Here is a 23,462-nt window from a genome sequence, read left to right as displayed (position 1 = left end):
CTAATTACTTCTCCCAGCTGATATCACTCATTACTTCTCCCAACTGATATTGCTTCCTTTTTGCGAGGAGATTTTTCCCCCCTAGTTGTACTTGGCCAATTACCCCTCTCTTCCGAGCCGTCCCGGTCTCTGCTCCACCCCCTCTGCTGATCCGGGGAGGGCTGCAGACTACCACATGCCTCGTCCGACAAATGTGGAGTCACCAGCTGCTTCTTTTCACCTGACAGTGAGGAGTTTCACCAGGGGGACGTAGTGCATGGGAGGATCATGCTAGTCCCCCCAGGTCCTCCTCTCCCCAAACAGGTGCCCCAACTGACCAGAGGAGGTGCTAGTGCAGCGACCAGGACACACACCCACATCCGGCTTCCCACCTGCAGACATGGCTAAGTGTGTCTGAAGGGAGGCCCGACCAACCCGGAGGTAACACGGGGATTCAATTTGGTGAGCCGTGTTGGTAGGCAACGGAATAGACCGCTACACTACCCGGACGCGATATCACTAACTACTTCTCCCAACTGCTATCTGTAATTACTTGTGCCCCCTCTGGGTGAAGGTGGCAGCTGGTGAAACCAGCACATGTAGGCGTTTGGTAGGAATAAAAATCCACAAAAACACGACTCACGGTGACATAAATCAAGAGCTCACAGATGAAATGATTGCTTTGTCCTCAACTCCACCATCAAGACAAAACACTCCAAAGTTGAAAAGTAATTAGTTTATTCACTATTGCCAACTGGATGTAAGAAAGGTATTTTGTAACAAAACCTATCAAAGACTATCTATAAATTCTCCTTAATTAACAGTCCCAACCATTTGCTCAAGCAGCACACTGAGACAAGGACATGTTTCCAAGAAAGCAGCAAGTCTGTATAAAAATTAATGGCTCTTAAATTATGCCAGTAAATTCAACAGGAATCATGTAGTTCTACCAACACAGTGTTGATCTAAAGCCATTACCACGACACAAGCCTTTGGTAGTTGCTGAATGACAGGTCGTTTTGTCCAAGCCCTTGGAAAGCATTTCACAGTAACGTTTCAACAGAAGATGAAGTGACGGCTTCAGTTCTCAGATACAGATGACAGAAGATGACTCATTTCTGAACAGAGGAAATGGCTTCTCAGGCTCCTTGACGGATGTAGTGGCAGACTTCAGAGGGTTGTGAGCTCCTCTGTCAGTCTCACATGTCAGAGGAAATCCTTGGGTGTGCCATGCGAAAGACATCCTGACACTGAGCAGCAGCAGCAGCAGCAGCAGCAGCAGCAGCATATCTCACCGGTGTGCAGGTGGTGGCAGCCCTTCATGCTGTGATGAAGTCTGGTATTAGTAAGGCCGTTTGTACAAACAGAAGCATCTATGGGGACACAATGTCCAACCCACTTGATGAAAAAAGAAATCCAAATATGCAACTTATACATTTGAACGTTAGCCCTCTCTCCATCTCCTGGCCGAGACTAGGAAGGCAGGACTAGGCCAAAGTGGAGCACTAAGAGACCATCCTGGGAAAGTAGAAAGAAAAAAAAAAGATCACAATGAAAGATGAGTTTCTCTGAATCAAAACAAAAGACATGGCTTGGTCTAATCTAATTATTTCTATGTATAAGTGTGTGTGTGTGTGTGTGTGTGTGTGTGTGTGTGTGTTGAGTAGGCACCTGTAGTGCCTCCTCGCCCATAGAGTTCTGGACATCTCTGAGGGATTGGTATTGGTTAAGGAGGTGGTCTCCACAAACCACATCAACCTGCAAAATACACAAGGACACGTCAAAATACACAAGGACACGTCAACATACACAAGGACAAATCAACAACGGCACACCTGAACTGCTGTAAAAAGCAGAAAAACTGCCTTTTGATTTTACATATTAGGTCAAAAATCAACCAATATTCACCTCCTCAAGTTGCTGACATCTGACCCTGACACATAACAGACACTACTGGGTATTATTAACTCTTCTTAACTTTATATTGTATATTATTAACTCTTATCATTAACTCTTATCTTTATATTGGATATTATTAACTCTTCTTATTAACTCTTATTATCTTTATATGGGATATTATTAACTCTTACTAACTTTATATCGTCACCTTCTTAAAATAATGGCCTGAGTCATATTTTCAAGTTTTTTAAAAAACAAAATAAACTGACAAATTTTGTTTCAGTTTATTCTGTTTTATGAAAAACTTGAAAATATGACTTAGGCCATTATTTTAAGAAGGTGACGATATTGGATATTATTAACTCTTATTATTAACTTTTATTAACTTTATATTGGATAGTATTAACTCTTATTAACTTTATATTGGATATAATTAACTCTTATTATAAACTTTATATTGGATTATTAACTTATTAACTTTATATTGGATATTATCAACTCTTATTAACTTTATATTGGATATTATTAACGCTTACTGACTTTATATTGGATATTATTAACTCTTATTAACTTTATATTGGATATTATTAACTCTTACTAACTTTATATTGGATATTATTAACTCTTATTATTAACTTTAATAACTTTATATTGGATATTATTGACTCTTACTAACTTTATATTGGATATTATTAACTCTTATTAACTTTATATTGGATATTATTAACTCTTATTAACTTTATATTGGATATTATTAACTCTTATTAACTTTTATTAACTTTACATTGAATATTAACTCTTATTGACTTTATATTGGATATTATTAACACTTATTATTAACTCTTATTATCTTTATACTGGATATTATTAACTCTTACTAACTTTATAATGGATATTATTAACTCTTATTATTAACTTTTATTAACTTTATATTGGATATTATTAACACTTATTATGAACTCTTACTAACTTTATATTGGATATCATTAACTCTTACTAACTTTATAATGGATATTATTAAGTCTTATTAACTTTTATTAACTTTATATTGGATATTATTAACACTTATTAACTCTTATTAACTTTATATTGGATATTATTAACTCTTATTAACTTTATATTGGATATTATTAACTCTTATTATTAACTCATTTCATGTCCCAAAAGAAGCCAACACACAGACATATTCACAGACATTCAGTACATGCTTGCTGCTGTGATGAGGAAGCTGTCCTAGTCAAGTGCTTGTGTGGCCAAAACATGGAGGATGTCAGGAGAACACAAGTTTTTGCTCTTGTATCTCAGAAAAAGCTGGTCTGACAGTACTGTCAGTATCTTTAACCTTAAGTCTAATCACAGTAGTCTTATAAATAGTGGACAACTGCAGAGTAGACTTCAATTACCATCAGTCGTTGAAGAAATCCTTCTCTTTGCCATGATGAAGAGGTCAAAGTTCAAACGTCCCAACTCATCATCCATCAGAATAATTTCTGAACCTCCCACTTGTAATTACAACTAAACGGGTGCTCATGCCATGTTGACCGTTTTAGATTTTCTTTGTGACAAAAAAAAGAGACAGACCTGCTGCTCCCTGAATGCTGCTAAAAGTGCATATATTATATTTGCAATAAAATGAGTTTTAGATCAATTTCACCAAAAAAAAGGTTATGATAAGATCTACCTAAAACGACCATGGGCAGTTAAAAAGACGGCTTGTAATGTGTGTGTCATGTCAGCATTTATGACATGTGTTGGTCTCATCATTTCCTTCGCGAAGTTCGTTGCTGTGTCCTAGAAACACACTAGCGTCCTCCAGTGCAGACAAATAGTCTAAACTTGATTTGTGATTATGTCCAACATGTCTGGTTACAGACGCCGTTACAGATGCACCATGACTACCACCAAGGCGCTGCAGTATTTACAGGCGTTGGACAGCGGCCGTTTTAAACTGTTAAAAAATCGTATTATAGTTGTTAAAATTTTAATTTTGGTGTCAGTTAGTTTCATATCAGACATACTAACATATGTAATGCATTAATATCTCAACTGGGTATTTATCTTGACACAATATAGAGTTTAAAAACTGGCCATCATGTGATCGTCCATGGTCGTTTTAGGCAGGAGTGAAATCCTGGTCAAGTCATCTCGTAGTTCTGATATCTCCGATGGAAAGGGACAGAGAGGGATGGATGGGATGGAAAGGGACGAAAAGGAGCGGGAAGGGATGAAAAGAGATGGAAGGGGATGGGAAGGGACGGAAAAGGACGGGAAAGGGACGGAAAGTGATGGGAAAGGGATGAAAAGAGATGGGATGGGAAAGGGACGAAAATAGATGGGATGGGAAGGGATGGGAAGGGACGAAAAGGGATGGGAAAGGGATTGAAAAGGATGAAAAGGGATGGAAGGGAATGGGAAAGGGATGGGAAAGGGACAAAAATGGATGGAAAGGGATGGGAAGGGACAGAAAGGGGTGGAAAGGGATGGGAAGTGATAAGAAGGGATGGAAAGGGATAGCAAGGGATGGCAGGAATAAGCACATTCACTGCTCCTGCTGATACTGAGCATGAAAAAGTCTGCTTCTCCCACGGGAACAGGGGAAAGGGAAAACCATGATTTATAATTAAAACAGCCTGGTAATATAAATATAATATACAGCCTTGACAACGACAGGAAGCAGAATAGAGAAAATCCATCTGCTAAATCTTTACACTGGCCTCAAAAAACACTGCATTCAAAAAAGTAGTAATACTTTTGCAGCCTGAAACAGGCCTCAAGTGCAGAAAAATGGAAATGAACATCTCCGTTTCTACAGGGGGAACAGACAAGGGCAGTAGGGATGATAGTTAAGTTTACATTGGGACTATTAAGCAAAGAATACATGGCCCATTGGCACAGAATGCGGCCCAGAAAGCACTGTACATAAACAGAAACTATTGACGGTTTGATGGGAAGAATTTAAATTTGCATTTTCAGACCTGGCCAAGGACAAAATGATCTGGAAGAAAAAGATGGTCTCAAGAGAAGCACATATTGCAGCTCCTCAGGTTTCCCAAACAACATGATGTCCATCATACAACAGTTATAAAGCCCACCAGTAGACTTTGCCATATAAGTGCCTACAACCCTCAAAAGTAGTTCAGCAGGTCTACAGGTTTCTGTGAACATGGAGCATCTGTAAGTCCACATCCACAGTCCAAATGTGATCAAGCTTGGTTTTCATGCAAGGAGAAAACTTCTTTCCTGTCCTTATTCCCGGGAACACTGGATTATATATATCTGCAGATATAGGGCCAATGTTGAAAACGTGCCGTTATTCCATAAATCTGTTAATAATGTGTTGAGACCAGCACTAGAAATAATTTGGTACCAGACCCCCAAACAAAATGTGTTTGTCTTGACATCTCCCACTGAATCTGGACAGGAAAACACAACTTACAACACTCGATAAAGACTTACAACACTCTATAATGACTTATAACACTCCATAATGACTTACAACACTTCATAATGACTTACAACACTCTATAATGACTGAAGCAAGCTAGTTACTAGAAGCTGGAAGATGTTGCGAATGCTTTCAGATGATGTAAAATGAAATGAAAATGGTAGGTTTGGATAATTAAACACATTACTGGCTCGCTGTTATATTTCGAATTGATTTAAACATGTTATTGCTCACTTTTAAGTTCTTAAACGGTCTTGCTCCTAAATACATTTCTGATTTATTGAGGTGGTATGCACCCTCTCCACCATCAAGATCTACAGATGGAGCCCTGCTGGTGGTTCCCAGGTCTCCACCATTAAGACCTGCAGATGGAGCCTGTTGGTGGTTCCCAGGTCTGGGTTTGTTACAAAGGGGTGGTTGGGCTTTTGCTGTAGAGCCCCCACACTATGGAGCTGTCTTCCTGTTGAACTAAGACACACCAAGGCTCTAGCTTCTTCTACATCTCGTCTCAAAACTTTTCTCATTGTTAACGCTTTTGGAAATAATTGATATTTGTTTTTATTTATTTATACTGTTTTTATTTTTACTCTTACTTATTTCATCTTATTCTTATTTATTTATTTGGATTGGTTCCCCCTTTTTCTCTCTAATTGTATCCAGCTAACTACCCCACTCTTCCCGAGCCTTCCCGGTCGCTGCTCCACCCCCTCTGCCGGTCCGGGGAGGGCTGCAGACTACCACGTCTCCTCCGATACATGTGGAGTCACCAGCTGCTTCTTTTCACCTGACAGTGAGGAGTTTCACCAGGGGGACGTAGCGTGTGGGAGGATCACGCTATTCCCCCCAGTTTCCCCTCCCCTGAACAGGCGCCCCGACTGACCAGAGGCGCTAGTGCAGCGACCAGGACACATACCCACATCTGGTTTCCCACCCACAGACATGGCCAACTGTGTCTGTAGAGATGCCCAACCAAGCCAGAGGTAACATGGGAATTCGTACCGGTATCCTCGTGTTAGAAACTTGTTTTTATTTTTTGCCTTGTCTGGTTTTATTTCTTTGTAAAGCACTTTGTAACATTGTTTTAGAAAAGTGCTGTATAAATAAAGTTATTATTATGATTAGTAGTAGTAGTAAAACACATTAATAAGTAAATACGTAGACTGGTTTAATCTCAATGATATGGCCAGTTACCCTTAATTTACCCTTTTCCTTTCTTACACCTCTCTTTACCTTACTTATATTTGTTCAGACAGCCCAGCGATGTGCAGCACTGGAGCCAAAAAAGCTGGCTAAGCCCTTAATCCTGCAACCTAAATCCCCTGTCCTCCAGAGGACTTGTACAACCTGAGCACTATTACTGGACACACAGCGCACACCTCTCTTCCTCTATGTTGGAAGGTGCACAAAACTTAGACATCATACAGACAGAAGCTAACCTGTTGCTCATCGCGGGCCAAATGGAGGCATTACATAGAAAAATCTGCTGGAAAAAGCGAGAAATCCTAAACTGAGTGATATTCCCCTCTAACCATAACTGGATGAATATTTCCCTGCTTCCTGTGTGTCACTGTGGGTGAACACCTTTGGGACAACTTTAAAACCAGCGGTACACAGCCATGTAGCGCCACCATGCATATGCAGGTTTTCTTTTCAGCCATGTAGCGCCACCATGCATATGCAGGTTTTCTTTTCAGCCATGTAGCGCCACCATGCATATGCAGGTTTTCTTTTCAGCCATGTAGCGCCACCATGCATATGCAGGTTTTCATTCCCAGCCTAAAGCTACGCCGGGTGATTTCACTCATTTGCCGTCCTGTCTGGGTGAAGGTGTGACAAGTGTTTAAATCAGCTCGTGTGGTGCTGGACTGAAAGGAAAACCCGCAGGCACATGGACTCCATGGGACATGATTGAAAACCACTGCTTTAGACAACATATTGTAAAATTAAAACTGCAACAAGGTAATTTTCATCACTCACACATTCAGACTGCACATGTTTGAACCCTCCCCATCGTGTCTCTGTACTGCCTTGTTCTCCTCATGTAGTACTGCCCTGTCTGCTCTCAACCAACAGTCAGGATCAAGGCAGAGGTCACGTCAGTTGCTGGTCTATGTCAAGAGGTATTAAACTCTTAAAACTGACCTGGCAAGTGGGGCTGAGTTCCATCTTCCTCCTGATAAAGAGCTCCACATGGCGGATGGTGGCTTCACCCGACACACGCACATAGCGTCTCTCCAGTGGCTGAAAAGCAACAGGTGTCAGACATATATGATGTATAAATATAATGCATGTTATATGTCTACCAACATGTATACTGTGAAAATATAATTTTTAAGTAACTTTAAGTATAGATTAAAGTTTATCAGAACAATACAAAGCACTATATAAAACACAAACTGTTTTCAGTGTAAAGATTTGTCTTTGTTATGCATCGTAGAGTAAGTGGTTCTGAGACACCGTTCAGAGAGCAGAATCTGTTCCCTGCTGAAGAAACACTCACACTGAGCTGTAGCAAAACTGCACTTGATACTTCAAAGAAGTTCTGTTTGCATCTCAACACTACTTTCATACTTGTGGAATGTTCCTACATCAGTCCATTTGGATCTGACTTATGACCCATTATCCTCAATGTCTCCATCCACTGCATCTCAAAGAAGGTTGGATCAGTTCACCTGGACACAACGTTTACTGACAGATACGTTTCATCTACGCGACCGCTTCAGGCCAAACTGACTGCAGGTATCCCACCCTTATAAACAACACAATGCAGTGCCTTGCGACCCAAACCAACGACCAGCTTCATATGCAAATATGCCTGTGACCATTGATCATGTGTACTTTTCACAGAGGATCAGGGATTGTTGCAATCATGGCATTGTTAAGATGGCGACAGATGTACAACGACCGAAACCAACGACCACTTTCATATGCAAACACGGGTGTGCCCATGAACAAGAGTTACAATGGCCATGTGTACTATTCACAGAGGGTTGGGAACAGTTGCAATCACAGCATTGTAAGATGGTGACAGATGTAGTCTTAGCCCCCCTTCAGTTCAGGGATAGTCGTTCCCTCTTCACATAGATGGCCTCTTTGACTCCCTGTTCAAACCAGCATTCTTCCCTATCAAGGATGATCACATCATCATCCCTGAAAGAGTGGCAACTGGCCTGTAGATGGTGTAGACTGTGGAGTCCTGGCCTGACGTGTTAGTTAGCTCTCCTGTGTTGTGTCATCCTCTTCTCCAGCATCTGTTTGGTTTTCTCCAATGTACAAGTCACAGCAATCCTCCTGGCACTTAACAGCGTACACTATATTGCTCTGTTTGTGCCGGGGGACCTGATCCTTGGGGTGGACCAACTTCTGGTGCAGCGTGTTTTGGGGTTTGAAAGTAACTGAGATGCAATGTTTTGAAAATATGAGTCTCAGCTGTTCCGACACTCCCCCCACATACGGAATCACCGCTGGTTTACACTTACACAGCTGTTGTCCTTCTCCTCTTCGATTGGCTGGTGCAGTTTGTGCGTCTTCCTGGCTTTGACAAACGCCCAGTTAGGATAACCACACTTAACCAGGGCCTGTTTAATGTGGGGTTTCTCCCCTTCCCCGGCCGCTGTGTCGGTGGGGACGTTGTCAGCTCGGTGGTCCAGTGTCCTGATGACTCCTAGTTTGTGCTCCAGTGGATGATGAGAGTCAAACATTAAGCACTAACCAGTATGTGCTGGTTTACAGTAAACCCCAACAATCAAATGTCCCCCATCACAACTACAGTGTCACAGTGTAAGAAGGCTAACCTGTCATATCCTCCTCTAGTTAATGGGCACACCCATATTTGATCATGCAACTGGTCGTTGGTTTCGGTCATTACACATCTGTCACCATCTTATAATGCTGGGTTGCAACAATCCCTAGTCCTCTGTGAATAGTACACATGAGCCATATTTGCATAAGACACCTGGTCGTTGGTTTCGGTTGACATGCATTGTGTTGAACTGTATTGTTTATAAGGGTGGGGTACCTGCAGTCAGGTAGACTGAAGAGGTCACTTAGATGATGATGAGACGTATCTGTCAGTAAACGTCGTGTCCAGATGACCTGGTTCAACCTTCTGTGGTCTTCTTACCTTGGTTACTGAGCATGCATCAAGACACCCACTGCATAACACACAATACTACAAGATGAAGGAGAGACGTCTCCAAATGAGAGCATTTTGTCAGATTTTTTTTACCTTGTAGTCGTTTATACCCTCTTCGGCCCTGTAAAAAAAAAAAAAAAAAGAAGGTTGAAACGAATGCAGCTATTTTGCAAGCTGGCACTGTAAGGAAACGGGGTCATCTGTTGGTGAGGGTTGGAATGTCAGTCCAAGTGTGCCAGCATTAAAGGAGGAGGCATTATTTAACATTTTTCTTATGTTTTGGTTTAATTACTGCCTTCTCAACCAATATGGAGAAAATGGCTTGACCAGTGTAACACACAGGGCTGGTAAACTATCAGCACCACACCTAACACTTACATTACATACCTCATGTAAATTAAATCGTTTTAGTTCTGTCTTCATGAAGCCAACAAGTTTACTCTAAAGATAAATAAAAGTACACAAATAAAAATAAAAAGTGTTCCTGATCCTGCCGGACACCCCTGACCTCCCTCTTCCTCCGCTGCAGCCTTGAATTATAACAGACAGTCAAATCAACTTGAACAACTTCTTGCATATTTTTGGAGCTTGTCCTTCATGAAAGTAACCAGTGAAGACACGAAGATGGACGCTGGACTTCTCCTCCTTACACTGTCTTCAGCTCGCACAAGGGCCGGCTTATAAATCAGCTTTTTGCCAACTATAGTTTTGAACAAGAGAAATAAAAACCTATTTAGCAATTATTTGACGTTTTCCTAATGAAATTATGAGACAACTAAACCCACTATTTGACACCACTTTTTAATAAAGTTCATTCCTGTATGTCTGAACCTGGGCCCGGTTTTCCATCATCTGGGATCTGAAGGACTAATAAGCACCAACAGTTCTGGAAGTGGCCCAGTGTTGAGCGAGAGCTGTTCAGCTGAACGCCTCAGAACGCTTCCACAAACCCTCGAAGCTTTAGTCAAGAGGAAAAAGGCCAAACAAAAGACAAATGGTCGCCGACTCATGGTTACCGTGGTGACTGATTATGAAGCTGTTGTCGAGTCTCTGGAGATGTTAAGCTGTCGGATCCTCGATGGGATTTCTTGAGATGATAACAGGAGATGATTTTTCACGGAGACACGCATGCGAATAACAAACGCAGACTCAACACGGTGCAAAGGCCTGGGTCAACTGATGCAGTGGCAAGCTGACTCCTCCCTGCGCTTTATTCGTCAGCGGCAGCCGCCACTTGTACGACTCATCATAAAGCACCTTAAGAGGCCGGTCTTTCCAAAAGCGGGTAAGTCAGAGCCATATTGCTGGTTGTCAGGATTGCGGGGTGTGTGGAGGTGCGCGAAAACAGACTAATAGCTGGAAACTTATTTCTTATTGTTTATAACAACATCATTTGGGTCATCGCCACACTAGCTAGTAACTGCATCACAAGCATCACGGGGAAGGAAGACAAAGCGAGAACAGAAGGAAACGGAAGTGATTTAAGAGGCCCTGGATTACTTACATGATACTATCATATGTGTATTATTGACATGATATCAATAGTTCATTTTTTAAATATCATGGTTCTCATCAACACCCATACATCGTGACACCCTTTCGCCCAGTCAGACCCCATCAAACACACCAAGAGCTCACCCAACAAACTCCAGCAGCAGGGACACATCCAGCTCGGGAGGAATGCTGAACACGGACTGGGGGATCAAGTCCTTCTTCTGTCTCCTCAACACAGCTGGGCCTATAGGGGACACCATCACTGGATGGCGGACGACAGGTCATGTGGTTAAGAATGTGAGAAACATGCCATGTGATCATCTCAAAGTAAAACGACATTAAACTGAAGAATGTATTTGAAACTTTTGAAATGTTCAAACACCTCGAAGGCTTGCCTCACTACAGAATCAATTCTGATGATAAATCATTACTGCAATCCTACATACTGCATTCCTGCATACTGAAATCCTACATACTGAAATCCCACATACTGCAATCCCACATACTGAAATCCCACATACTGCAATCCCACATACTGAAACCCTACACACTGCAATCCTACATACTGGAACTGAAAAATAAAAAGTGCCTAATTTTAGTAAATTTCCATCTTTAAATCCAAATGAAAATTTGTATAATCTTAACAATGAAGAAGGACAAGAGTTAAACAAAAATAAGGCCTTCTTATTCTTGATTTGTTGGGAGAATCCACAAACTACTACATACTGTAGCGACCGGGGCAGGCGGTCACTCTGACTGTCGGAAAAACGAGCTACAGTAGCAATTTGTACCATTCTCTTTCACAAAAAATAACTTGTTTCAAGATTCAGTGACCCAAACTCAAGTTCAATTGCTTGATTTAAGAATGACACAAGGCTTATATATATATATATATTAGTGGTGGGACTTGATTAAAAAAAGTTAATCGAATTAATTATGGGCTTTGTAATTAATTAATCGTAATTAATCGCATTTTAATCGCATATCGATATTTGACACCAGAAGCAACATTTTTCAATTCAAACAGGTCTTGGTAGATGACTAAATCAGTGAATAGACACATACATAAGTTTAAACAACAAAATCCTGTTTATTTTGTGCAAAACAAGTTTGTTGTGTAAACACAGTACTTTTTGTAACCCCTGATCTACCAATGAAAGTGGTCTACAGTCCACAGCGATCCATTTGGCCAGTGAGTTTGTTAATTTATCAGACGTGGACTTAATTCATCTTGGCTTTGAACCCCGTCATCTGGTGGCGAGTCGGTGGGCGACTCTGCTTGGTTGTACTATGAGCACTAGCGTTAGCGTTAGCGTTAGCGTTAGCGTTAGCATTAGCGTTAGCATTAGCGTTAGCTCCGGTGTTGGTACTAGCTGCAACGTGTTTCGCATTTAGCCGGTACCGGAGGCCTGAATAACTGCGGCGGAATGCAAACACACCAGCGCTCTTATCTGGGCTTCCATCCGACCGTTTTTTAATCGTTAATTTCCCATCCACAGAGCGAAGCAACGCGGCGTCATCCTTGTCGTCCATCACATCTGTTGTTAGCGTACTAACTTGTTAGCAATGACCTACTCCGCCTTCCGTTTGACTGACGTCACTCGTTGCATCGGTATAATCCGTATACCAGAAACGAGTGCACTGAGAAGCGTTCCGTGTTGACTGCAGTGTAAAAATAAAATGCGTTAAATTTTTTTAACGCCGTTATTTTTCCTATAATTAATTATCGAATTAACGCGTTAAAGTCCCAGCCCTAATATATATATATATAAATTTATTCAGTGGCCCAACATGCTTCACCTATCACGAAATTAAAGTACACTTTGATTTTCACTGCTCAAACTTGGAAAGACTTGTCAATAAATGTTGACAGAAATGTCACCTGTCTTGGTTGTGATTTCAGTAAAATCAAGTTTCCGGTTTTAAGATGTATGCTCTGGGACTAGTTTTAAATTTGGGCCTGTAGTGGTTACGGGGCTACATAATTCCCCTTATTGAGCTAGTAGGAACATTAGTTTACAGCTGCTGTTTCCTCGGTTCGGGTTTACAGCGACACACTTCCGCTGCGCGGGTTTTTTGTTGTTGTTGTAACGGTGGAAGGAATAAATGGTGCACGTTGTGTAGCCGAAAGAGAAAGTTGTCACGACTCCTGCTTGAGCTCCTCTACAGGCCTGCATATTTCAAGACGAGCCAACTTGTTTCAAGTAACAGAATAATCATACTCCACTAGCGTTAAGTAGTTTCCACTTAAATTAGTGATTTGATTTCTTGTTCCTTTTTCAGTGTACTAAAATTAAGAATGCAAAAAATTGAGTTAAGAATTATTTGCTTCATTTGCATCTTTTTCAGCTCCAAGAATTTGGTAGTAATCTTTACAGCTCTTGATCTTTTTGACAACATCCAGCTGCTCTGACGTGTATGGTTTAGCATCGGCTGTGTCTGGGGCACCCTTCCGACGCGGTGGTGTAGCGGTCTAACCGTCGGCTTTGTGTTGATGCAGTTGCCCAATGGGGACCAGAGCTCGTGCCCCGGTCTCATCAGATCCGACTATGGCTGGATTCGATGAAGCAGCAATAATTGGCAGTTGGCGAACGCGTACAGTATGAGGGGGGGTGTTTGAACGAGAATAGGGAGTGATTGGCCACTAAATTGGGAGAAAAGGGAAAAATCAGAAATATTTTTTTTTTTAAAAAGAATTATTTGCTAATATTCAGTGTATTTCACTTATTACTGTGCTGTAGCAAGTCTGATCTTAAGTAATTTGATCTATAAACCAGCATTTTCTTCTTATTTCAAGCCTTTGAACACTCATCCAAGCCTACTTATTTCTAGACTGGAACTAACTTTAAAATTTCTTGTCAAGTAAAATTATCTTGCTGCATGGACAGATAATTTCACTAGTATTAAGTACTTTCCCCCTCAAATTCAGTGTTTACTTCTTGCATTTAAGCTCATGTTTTTTGCAGTGCAGGAGAGCCAATACAGGGGAATAGACCACCGGAACACTTCCGGGTACCTTGACAACAGGACGCCAGGAGAGGGGGATAGAAAACCCAAGCCGCCAAGCCGCACTGTATTAGATACGCAGCCTGGCCGTAGCTACGATGCCCAAAAGTTGCTGTGTGGCGGACTGTACTGTTAACAAGAAAAACAACCCAAATATTCGTTTTTTTGTATTGCCTAAAAGGCAGAAGGAGGGAGAACAACGATTGAAATGGCTCCAGGCGATCAGAAGGAAAGACAAGGATGGACAACTTTGGGATCCTGACAGCAAACATGTTTACGTCTGCGGTCTGCACTTCCTCACTGGTACTGTTAGCTAGTTTAACTAGCTAATAATAGGTTACGTCTATTCTACATTTTATAATCACCAAAATGTCAAGGGCCGGTGGCTATATGGAATTCCACAGTTAGCTAAACCTGTCTGAATGGGATCACATTCTTCAAACCCACGTGTATTTTTATCCATTAAAAATCATAAAATGGTCCCTCCCCCCTGAATATTTGGTCACATGCTCAATTTTGTTTATCTTTCCTAGAAACAAGGGGCAACTACCCCGGTCTCCCTTACCCAGTTAAAATGCAAACATTGTTATCACATTATTATCGTCATCCTTACTGAGTAGTATATCATGCATCATTGTATGCAGTCATGTGTAATCCAGTAAAAAGTAATAATTGAATAAAATGCAAACATTTGTTGAAAATGTAGCCTAGTTTCTATGTCTTTTCCCCATGGCTGCTCTAGGTCATGACGTGTGATTTAATTTTTGCCTTTATCATTTCAGGGTGTAATGCAAAGGACCCCATGCACCCAGACTACTGTCCCTTGAAAGGACACTGGCCACCGATACCGCGAATTTTCCGCAAATATCGGTTCTTGTCCGCAGCAGCCAACGTAGCGACATAGTTAGCCATTTAAACCGTGTTCAAATTTGCCGGCTTCTATCCCCTTCTAGCTCCCCCCGCTCTAACGTTCGAACGCGGAAGTGCAGTGGTCTATGCCTGCTGCACGCCACCAAAGCCGCCCCCTAGAGGCCAGGAGGGCCAATACAGGGGAATGCCTGCTGCACGCCACCAAAGCCGCCCCCTAGAGGCCAGAAGGGCCAATACAGGGGAATGCCTGCTGCACACCGCCGAAGCTGCCCCGTAGAGGCCAGGAGGGCAAATATAGGGGAACGCCTGCTGCCCGCCACTACCAACCGCCCCCAAGCGAGTGGGATGGCTGCTGTGCATAGAACACCAGCCAAGCTGCCCCAGTACAATGGGATGACACAGCTAGAGCCGTACCTCTCGCAAGTCCAATTAGCAGCATACCACAGCGGATGGAGCAACAAGGAAGCTGCCATCCACCTGACTCTGGTGGTGGAAGGACAGGCTTTGCAGGTGCTCTTCGACCTAGCCTAGCCCAAGTGGAGCAGCGGTACCTCCAAACCCTGACCATGGCGCTGGTGACGTGTTTTGGGCGACGACTCTTCACTGACCAGAGCAGGGAGCGGCTAGTCAGCCGCCGCTGCCAAGAGGGAGAGAGCCTGGGTGTCTTTGCAACAGATGTGCAGCTACACGTCCAATATAGTTATCCGCAGTTCAATGCAGCCGCCCAGTAGGAGCTGGCCCTCCACGCTTTCCTGCGGGAGCTCATACCAGAGAGGCTGTGCCAGCATGTTCACCTCGCCATGCCCCAGTCCCTCAGCGAGGCTCTCTATGAAGCTAAATGGGCCAAGGTGGTCCTCTCCACACGGCTTACCCAGCAGAAGGTCCCTGCTCTTTGACCACATGTCAGGTTGGCCAGTGACAATGAAGATTAAAAGGTAAACCAAGATTTGCTTCCACCACAGCAGTCTCGTCGATGGCCTCCATCATCCAGGCAACGTCAAGCCTGGCCGACTGACCACTGTTACCGATGTGACAAGCCTGGTCACATAGCCCGTGACTGCCCAGCAATGGTGCTGAAAGCCAGAATCACCTGGCCGGCGGGGAAACAACAGCGGAGTGGCCTAGTGAGGGGCCTGCCACTCCAGTCTCCAGCCCCCCTTCAAGGTCGATGCACACTAGTTGGCTGCCTAAATCACACCAGTGGACTGTATCTGGACTGCCAACTCAACGGTCGATCCTGCCGGACCCTGGTGTGACCTGGCACCCTCCTGGGCACCACTGGGCCACTCTCGATGGCATGGTTGCCAGCCAACGCCCAGCTGATTACGCTGACAGGAGAGAAGGCTGGCACGAGAAGGAAGAAGTCACTGCAAGTCAAAGCTGGAGACCAGGAGCTGGCGCATGATTTCTGGCTTGCTAAACTTCCAAGACCCGTGCATCAATGGCCTGGACCTGCTGACCCACTGGGGAGCACTTGTTAAATATATCGCAGGCAACCATCACCCTCGGCACCAGGTCCGTGGCGCTCCGGTCTGGATGGGGGAGGAGTGGGTTCAGGGACTGGTGAGCCACCTCCAACCTCATTATAAAGTTTGCTGAAGATACCACAGTGGTAGGTCTCATCAGCAACAATGATGAATCATCATACAGAGCGCAGGTGGATCAACTGGTGGTGAGGTGCAAAAACAACAACCTCTCCCTAAATATAGGAAAAACTAAGGAGGTCATTACTGACTTTAGAAACACCAGCGCCCACCATACCCCTCTGACCATCAATGGCATGGACGTGGAGAGAGTCACAGTGTTAAGTTCCTGGGAGTTCACATCACAGAGGACCTCTCCTAGTCCTCACATGTCACTGCGCTCTCCAAGAAGGCCCAGCAGTGTCTTCCCTTCTTGCGGCGTCTGAAGAGGGCGAGTCTCCCCCCACCCGTTCTCATCACATTCTACACAGGCACCACAGAGAGCATTCTGACCAGCTGTATCTCTGTCTGGCATGGGAACTGCAAGGCCTCGACTACAAATCCCTACAGCGGATAGTGAAGGCAGCTGGACAGATCATAGGAACTGCTCTCCCATCCATTCAGACCATCTATGATGCACCGTATACCCGGAAGGCTCTCAGCATCGTGAAGGACCCCACCCACCTTGTCCACATCCACTTCACCCTCCTACCCTCTGGCAGGAGGCACCGGAGCAGCCATGCTGCCTCCACCAGACTATGCAAGTTTCATTCCTCAGGCTGTGAGGTTCCTCAACAGCCTGAACACTTAGACCTTCCACAAAATTACTTTTTTACCGTCTTACTCACTGTCCGTGTCAGCTGTGCTTGTGATGTTTAGGTAGGTCTGTGAAATAATTCTTGTTTTTAATGCACTTTTTGTTTTTAATATGTATTATGTGTTATTTGTTTTTATGTGGCACTGACATGCATGTGAAATGTAATTTCTTTCCCTTGTATGTATGAGACATGCAATGACAAATAAAAGCAGTCTAAGTTTTTTCCCTAAAAGTTTTTTTTGTTTTTCACTTTATTTTTATACGTTGTAACTTCACATTAAAGTTGGCAAAAGCTCTGACATAATTTATCTTGGTTTCATTTCTTTACATCACAAAAACCTGCCATTTTAATATGGGTGTGCAGACTTTTATATACACTGTATATGGCTGTGTACAACATGTAACATGACAATGTCAAAGATTTGTATACACATCCATCCAGTAAACGAAAATATCCAGGAGAGTGAACAGCTAACACTGCCTGTTTACCCAGTGTACTGAGGTTGAGTTTTTTTACCTGGTTTTGGCACCTCCAGCCCTCTCTGTTTGTAGAAGTTACAGATTTGTTTTTTCTCCACTGTGAAGCAAATGGAGAAAATATTTGACGTCAGCAAGGAAAAATAGAGCAAGAAAATGGGACAAAGGAAGAAAACTTATTTTTCATATTTTTAGTAATACAAAATGAAGATGGTAGTGAATGTATACTTACACTCCTCCAGGAAAGGAACCATTTTGTAAACAATATCTTGCAGTTGCCTGTCAGGTCTGAGAGAAGAGAAGGAAAGCTTTCACTGTTGAAATGGACAATTTTGTTACAAACTGGTGTGAAGTGCTTCTGGCCAGAAGCCAGCCAGACTGATGAATAACACTGAAGGTAGAGTTTTGTAGGTAACAAAATAGTCCCTTCATCTATTCTGTGGCTATAATTATCTCATTAACATGTTGTGCAATCAACATGTCTTTTAACAGAAGCAAACAACATGGTATTTTGGAATGAAACCCTTCCCCACTTTGTATACGTCTCTCTCTTCCAGTTAATGCACTGTGTCATGGAAGTCTACTGAGCATCGTCAGCCAGGAGACAAACATTAACCAGTGCACAGGTGTGCTTTCCATTGGTCAAAAAAAAGTCTTGTCAAGTTATCAGAACCGGTATGTGTGGCAGACTATTTTCAGCAATTGTATTTTCTACCACAAAAATATATACAACAAGAATGAATGTAAGCAAATATTATTATAGCTTGCAGCTGAGCTGTATTAAAATACTGACATGGACATTTGTACATGTTTTCTGTGACTTCAAATTTAGAATGGTGTTCAAATTTAAAAATGTTGTGAGATTAAATTATATCATGCATATTCCCAAGTGTTTTTCTACAGTATAGTATGTGAGTGGAAGTCTCCCACTGGTTATGAAATTCTGCAGCTAAATGTTTTTTGTTAGGGTTAGTACTCCTGCCTGTACCCCTGAGCAAGGCAATAGGAAAAAGAACTGGATTTGGTCCCCGGGTGCTGCAGCTGCCCGCTGCTCCTATACAATAGGATGGGTTACATGCAGAAAACACATTTCATTGTAACCTACAATGACAAAATAAGGTGGCATTCTTTCTTTTCCTAAATTCATTCAGGTTCTCTATGTATACAGAGTACACATTTGGCACACAGGAAGAGACCTCCACAACAAAGCAAAATAAAAAAATAAATATGTATACAGGATCACAGAAGGCCACCTATACATTCATTGGAATGTAAAAGTGATATACTATGGACAATCGTAGGCCTACCTGATATTGTAGAGTGGCTGTGACTGGTGGACCACTATGCCGCATGTGGGGCACCTGTTGCTGTAAAAGAAGCGCTTCACAATACAGCTTTTGCAAACTGAGTGAACACAACAGAGAACATGATGTGAGAAACAGGAAGGACTTCATTGTCATCCTGTCTTAATTATACAGTAAAGCATGACATTAATTAGTTCTAGTGAAGTTTGGGGGCTGCATTTCCACTTGAGCAATGTATTCAAACAAATGTGTGAAATCGAGGCCTTGTATTTTCTAGTGAAATGAAACTAGCCAGTTTGCAAGAGACGTCCTTGAAAAATCCCTACGAATCCCTGGGCAGTTTTAAACCCCACATGGTGAAACACTGGGTGTACCTACATGTATGCAGGCACTCTGTGATGGTGGTGGCATCAATAAGGAACCCACAGCAGAGGGCACAGCGAATGTATGGGTAGAACTGGTTGAGTGGGAGTTTGGGCTGTGTAATGAAAATTAAAGAACAAGCCAAATTAATTGTGCTGTTAACACACACTTTGTTGTCACCTGCAAGTCAAAACTCAGTGTTATAACAAATACAAGATGAAGCAAGACCAGTGATCAGCTGAGTAGTACAGTGAACTGTTGTGTGTATTGACACACCTTCATCATCGGTGTCTACTGCGGCCTCCTTTTACCTGCACTTGACATTTGTATGCATTATGCTTATTGTACTGATACGTGGCAATACAAACCTACTTTTTTTACTGCGCTTCTCCATTTCAACACCTCTTTATGTTATAAGGCACATCTACATGAATACGCTCAACATAACATGAACTTTTGGCAATGTTATGCAGCAAATATACCATTACTTCTGCATATAGTACTGCTATGATGTGAATGCTTTGCAGCCCGCGACCCTGAGAGCAGGATAAGCGGTCTGGACAGTGGGCAGGTGGGTGGATGTTAATATTGTAGGTTTGGACAGTGGACGGGTGGGTGGATGTTAATATTGTGGGTTTGGACAGTGAGCGGGTGGGTGGATGTTAATATTGTAGGTTTGGGCAGTGGGCGGATGTTAATATTGTAGGTTTGGGCAGTGGGCGGATGTTAATATTGTAGGTCTGGACAGTGGGCGGATGTTAATATTGTAGGTCTGGACAGTGGGCGGATGTTAATATTGTAGGTTTGGACAGTGGGCGGATGTTAATATTGTAGGTCTGGACAGTGGGCGGGTGGGCGGATGTTAATATTGTAGGTCTGGACAGTGGACGGGTGTTAATATTGTAGGTTTGGACAGTGGGCGGATGTTAATATTGTAGGTTTGGACAGTGGGCGGATGTTAATATTGTAGGTTTGGACAGTGGGCGGATGTTAATATTGTAGGTTTGGACAGTGGGCGGATGTTAATATTGTAGGTCTGGACAGTGGGCGGATGTTAATATTGTAGGTTTGGACAGTGGGCGGATGTTAATATTGTAGGTTTGGACAGTGGACGGGTGTTAATATTGTAGGTTTGGACAGTGGGCGGATGTTAATATTGTAGGTCTGGACAGTGGGCAGATGTTAATATTGTAGGTTTGGACAGTGGGCGGATGTTAATATTGTATCGCTCCGACTGTCGGTGGATTTGGGCTGGGGGAGCGCAAGGGATCATGGGACTGTTAGTCATTCATTCATCATGCTGTTAGTGTTAGGATTCAAATTGTTGCATATGTGTTGTATTTTAACGTGATCAGTGTTCTTTTCATGTCGGGGTGTGTTGTTTGTTTGGGATTCGACTCGCCCTAAGTAGAAGACCATTTACTGACTGACTGTAGGACTGACTGACTGTAGGACTGACTGACTGACTGTAAGACTGACTGACTGACTGTAGGACTGACTGACTGACTGACTGTAGGACTGACTGACTGACTGACTGTAGGACTGACTGACTGACTGTAGGACTGACTGACTGTAGGACTGACTGACTGTAGGACTGACTGACTGACTGACTTACTGTAGGACTGACTGACTGACTGACTGTAGGACTGACTGACTGTCTGACTGTAGGACTGACTGACTGACTGACTGTAGGACTGTGACAGAAAAGTCTCCAGGTGTGACCTGTGGGGGGGGGGGGGGGTTCCTGTTGGTTGTAGTTCTGGTCGGCGTGTAAATTAGAGAGCACCAGCGGAGTGGTGGGGTGTGCGGGACACGGGTGGTGCCATTATAAAGAGGTGTCTGCCTCCACTCCCTCCTCCACGTCGGCTCGCCACAGCAGCAAACGTGCGGCTTCCGGTAGTGACGAGGTGAGTTGCGGCCAAGGGAACATCAACACAGCGACAAGGCGACACACGCTCACCCGCTAGAGACGACTTGGCGAGAAGACACACACACACACACACACACACACACACACACACACACACACACACACACACACACACACAGACTCGGAGAGCCCAGACACACGTGCCCCCCCCCCTCAAACAAGGCGGCAGTACAAAGCAACCATAGCGGACACGCACCTCGCTCTCCGAGTCGGAGTCCGACACGTCGGCGGAGCCGTCGGGGCTGCTGGCGGTCGGCGTTTCTCTGCCGTAACAACATCCCTGCTGCTGCTGCCGGGGCGACGGTGAGGACGACAAGGAGGAGGACATGCCCAGCCACTGGTGCCGTGTTGCCGCCCAGTCCTTCCTCTGCACACCAAGCCCCGCAGCCCCACACCGACCCGGCTCCACACCGACCCGGCTCCAGACCGACCCGGCTCCACACCGACCCGGCTCCACACCGACCCGGCTCCCCGCTCTCTTCAGCGCCCGCGCCGCGCGTGTTGCTAGGCTTGTAGCTTGTTCGCTAACGTTTCCCGGAGCCGGGAAGATAAAAGTGTTGCTCAGCCTCGAGAGAAACGCGCTCGCTTCTGGCTGCCTCGGCCACAAGCTGCTTCCGCTCGAAACAAGTTCGTCTCCTCGGCCGACGGTTGTTTTACAAACTTCTGGCCAACTTATTGCTTGATTTCCTACAAGCGAATCCGCCGGGAGAAGGGGCGACGGCACAGGCGAGAAAACAGCCAATCACAGACCTCAAAGGTGTGACGTCTACAGAGAGCCAATCACAGACCTCAAAGGTGTGACGTCAGTATTTAGCCCTCGGTGTGTGTTTTCTTTTCTTTCTAAAACGTTATCGAACATTATTTTTACGGACAACGAGGCAAGTCAAGCCGGGTATGAAACACCTGGGCGTGTGTCTGAGTGATGCAAAACAAACAAACAAACAAACAAACAAGCGAAGAGAAAAACAGCCACAATCAAAATTCTTAAAAACAAAAGTGAATTGAAATATTTAAATCAAACAATACCACACAAACAACAAAGCTAAGAGGAGAAATTCTCATAAGTTGGTCTTCAATATGAATGAAAGGTTGACACATTCGGGGTGTATTGATTGGTCAGACTGTGCACGTTTCAGCAGTGATTCTGCAGATGTTAACAACTCCAACACATCTCAGGGATTTGCAACACAGTCGAAATTCCTTACTAAAAGCATTGGAAACAGGTGGAGTTTTCATAAATTCAGATTTGTGTATGTAATGTTTTGCCATTATGAGAATTGTGTTAATCAGCATATTTTCTCTTTTCTCTTTCATCACCAGTCCATACATTACATCCACATGTGATGTGAGTTCATCAGATACTACATTCTTCTGTTTAAACCATTCCTCCATCTGTTTCCAAAATAGTTGGGCGTGACAACATGCGTAGAAAATATGCTCCGTGGTTTCAATATCTGAGTTGCAAAATGAACAGACATTATTTTTAAAATTGAATCTTAATCTAAGAAATTCATTAGAGGGATAATATATGTCATTAATTCATTTAAAATGGATCTCAATAGCTTCGGGTAGCAGGGGATAATGTGAGAAATCAGTTTTAATCGCAGCACTTTCGCAGGGTTCGTGTGTCTAAAGTCAAGTACTCTATTGAACTGCTTTGAGTAGAAGTCATTGGACAACATGTCTGGTCAGACTGTTGGTACTTTTTTTTTTATCAAGGATCGGGCATTCTCCAACGTACACATTTGGCAATCTGGCTATTGAATTGGTGTGTAGGACTACTGCTTTGGCCAAAAGGAAGCATGGTTTTGGGATGGCATTAGTAAGGCTGGCAAACTTTTTAGGTAGACAGAAAAGAAAAAAAAACTAATCTAACACAAACATCATTGTATGCTAACAAGTCTCCATTTGTATCTAAGAGATCTAAAACAGACCAGATATTTCTGTCCATCCATTCTTTGGAGAAGATGGGTTTATTTTTATAAAGCATGTACCTGTTGTTCCGTAGCGGCGTGGAATAATGAGGAGTAAAATTATGTTGGTACAACATTCGCCAATATAAGAGGACTTGCTGATGACAGCTGGAGAAGCTAACAGGCAGCTCCTTGATGTTCTAGTCACGTTTCAAAAGGAAATCTAAACCTCCAGTAGCACAGAATAAACTGTCTGGAAAAATGTGCCATCATCTATCTGGGGATTTTAAATAGGATTTAAGCCATTTCAATGTTATTGTTCCACTCATACGTTCAAAATCAATGGCTTTTAAACCACCTTCTTCAG

General features: G+C 43.3%; 1 protein-coding gene across 2 annotated transcripts; it reads right to left on the bottom strand.

Moving 5' to 3' along the window:
- Window positions 1-725: 725 nt before the first annotated feature.
- Window positions 726-21,880, bottom strand: pcgf6 (polycomb group ring finger 6). 2 transcript variants are annotated; one of them, XM_056292109.1, is made up of 11 exons: window positions 21,379-21,880; window positions 19,268-19,367; window positions 18,893-18,989; window positions 17,818-17,873; window positions 17,626-17,685; window positions 11,097-11,214; window positions 9,552-9,579; window positions 7,466-7,564; window positions 1,651-1,737; window positions 1,415-1,497; window positions 1,282-1,303 (listed from the first exon to the last, which is right to left on the bottom strand). In XM_056292109.1, the coding sequence occupies exons 1-10, from the start codon at window positions 21,508-21,510 to the stop codon at window positions 1,453-1,455; spliced, it is 822 nt and encodes a 273-aa protein (XP_056148084.1). In that variant the 5' UTR covers window positions 21,511-21,880; the 3' UTR covers window positions 1,282-1,303; window positions 1,415-1,452. The 2 variants fall into 2 exon arrangements, with proteins under 2 accessions (XP_056148083.1, XP_056148084.1); XM_056292108.1 differs by having other exon boundaries at window positions 726-1,497.
- Between the last annotated feature and the right edge of the window lie 1,582 nt (window positions 21,881-23,462).

The sequence above is a fragment of the Lampris incognitus genome, chromosome 13, assembly GCF_029633865.1.
Source record: "Lampris incognitus isolate fLamInc1 chromosome 13, fLamInc1.hap2, whole genome shotgun sequence".
In the NCBI taxonomy this organism is placed as follows: domain Eukaryota; kingdom Metazoa; phylum Chordata; class Actinopteri; order Lampriformes; family Lampridae; genus Lampris; species Lampris incognitus.
The sequence above is the reverse complement of the archived record's forward strand: the minus strand, read 5'-3'. Positions and strand labels throughout refer to the sequence as shown.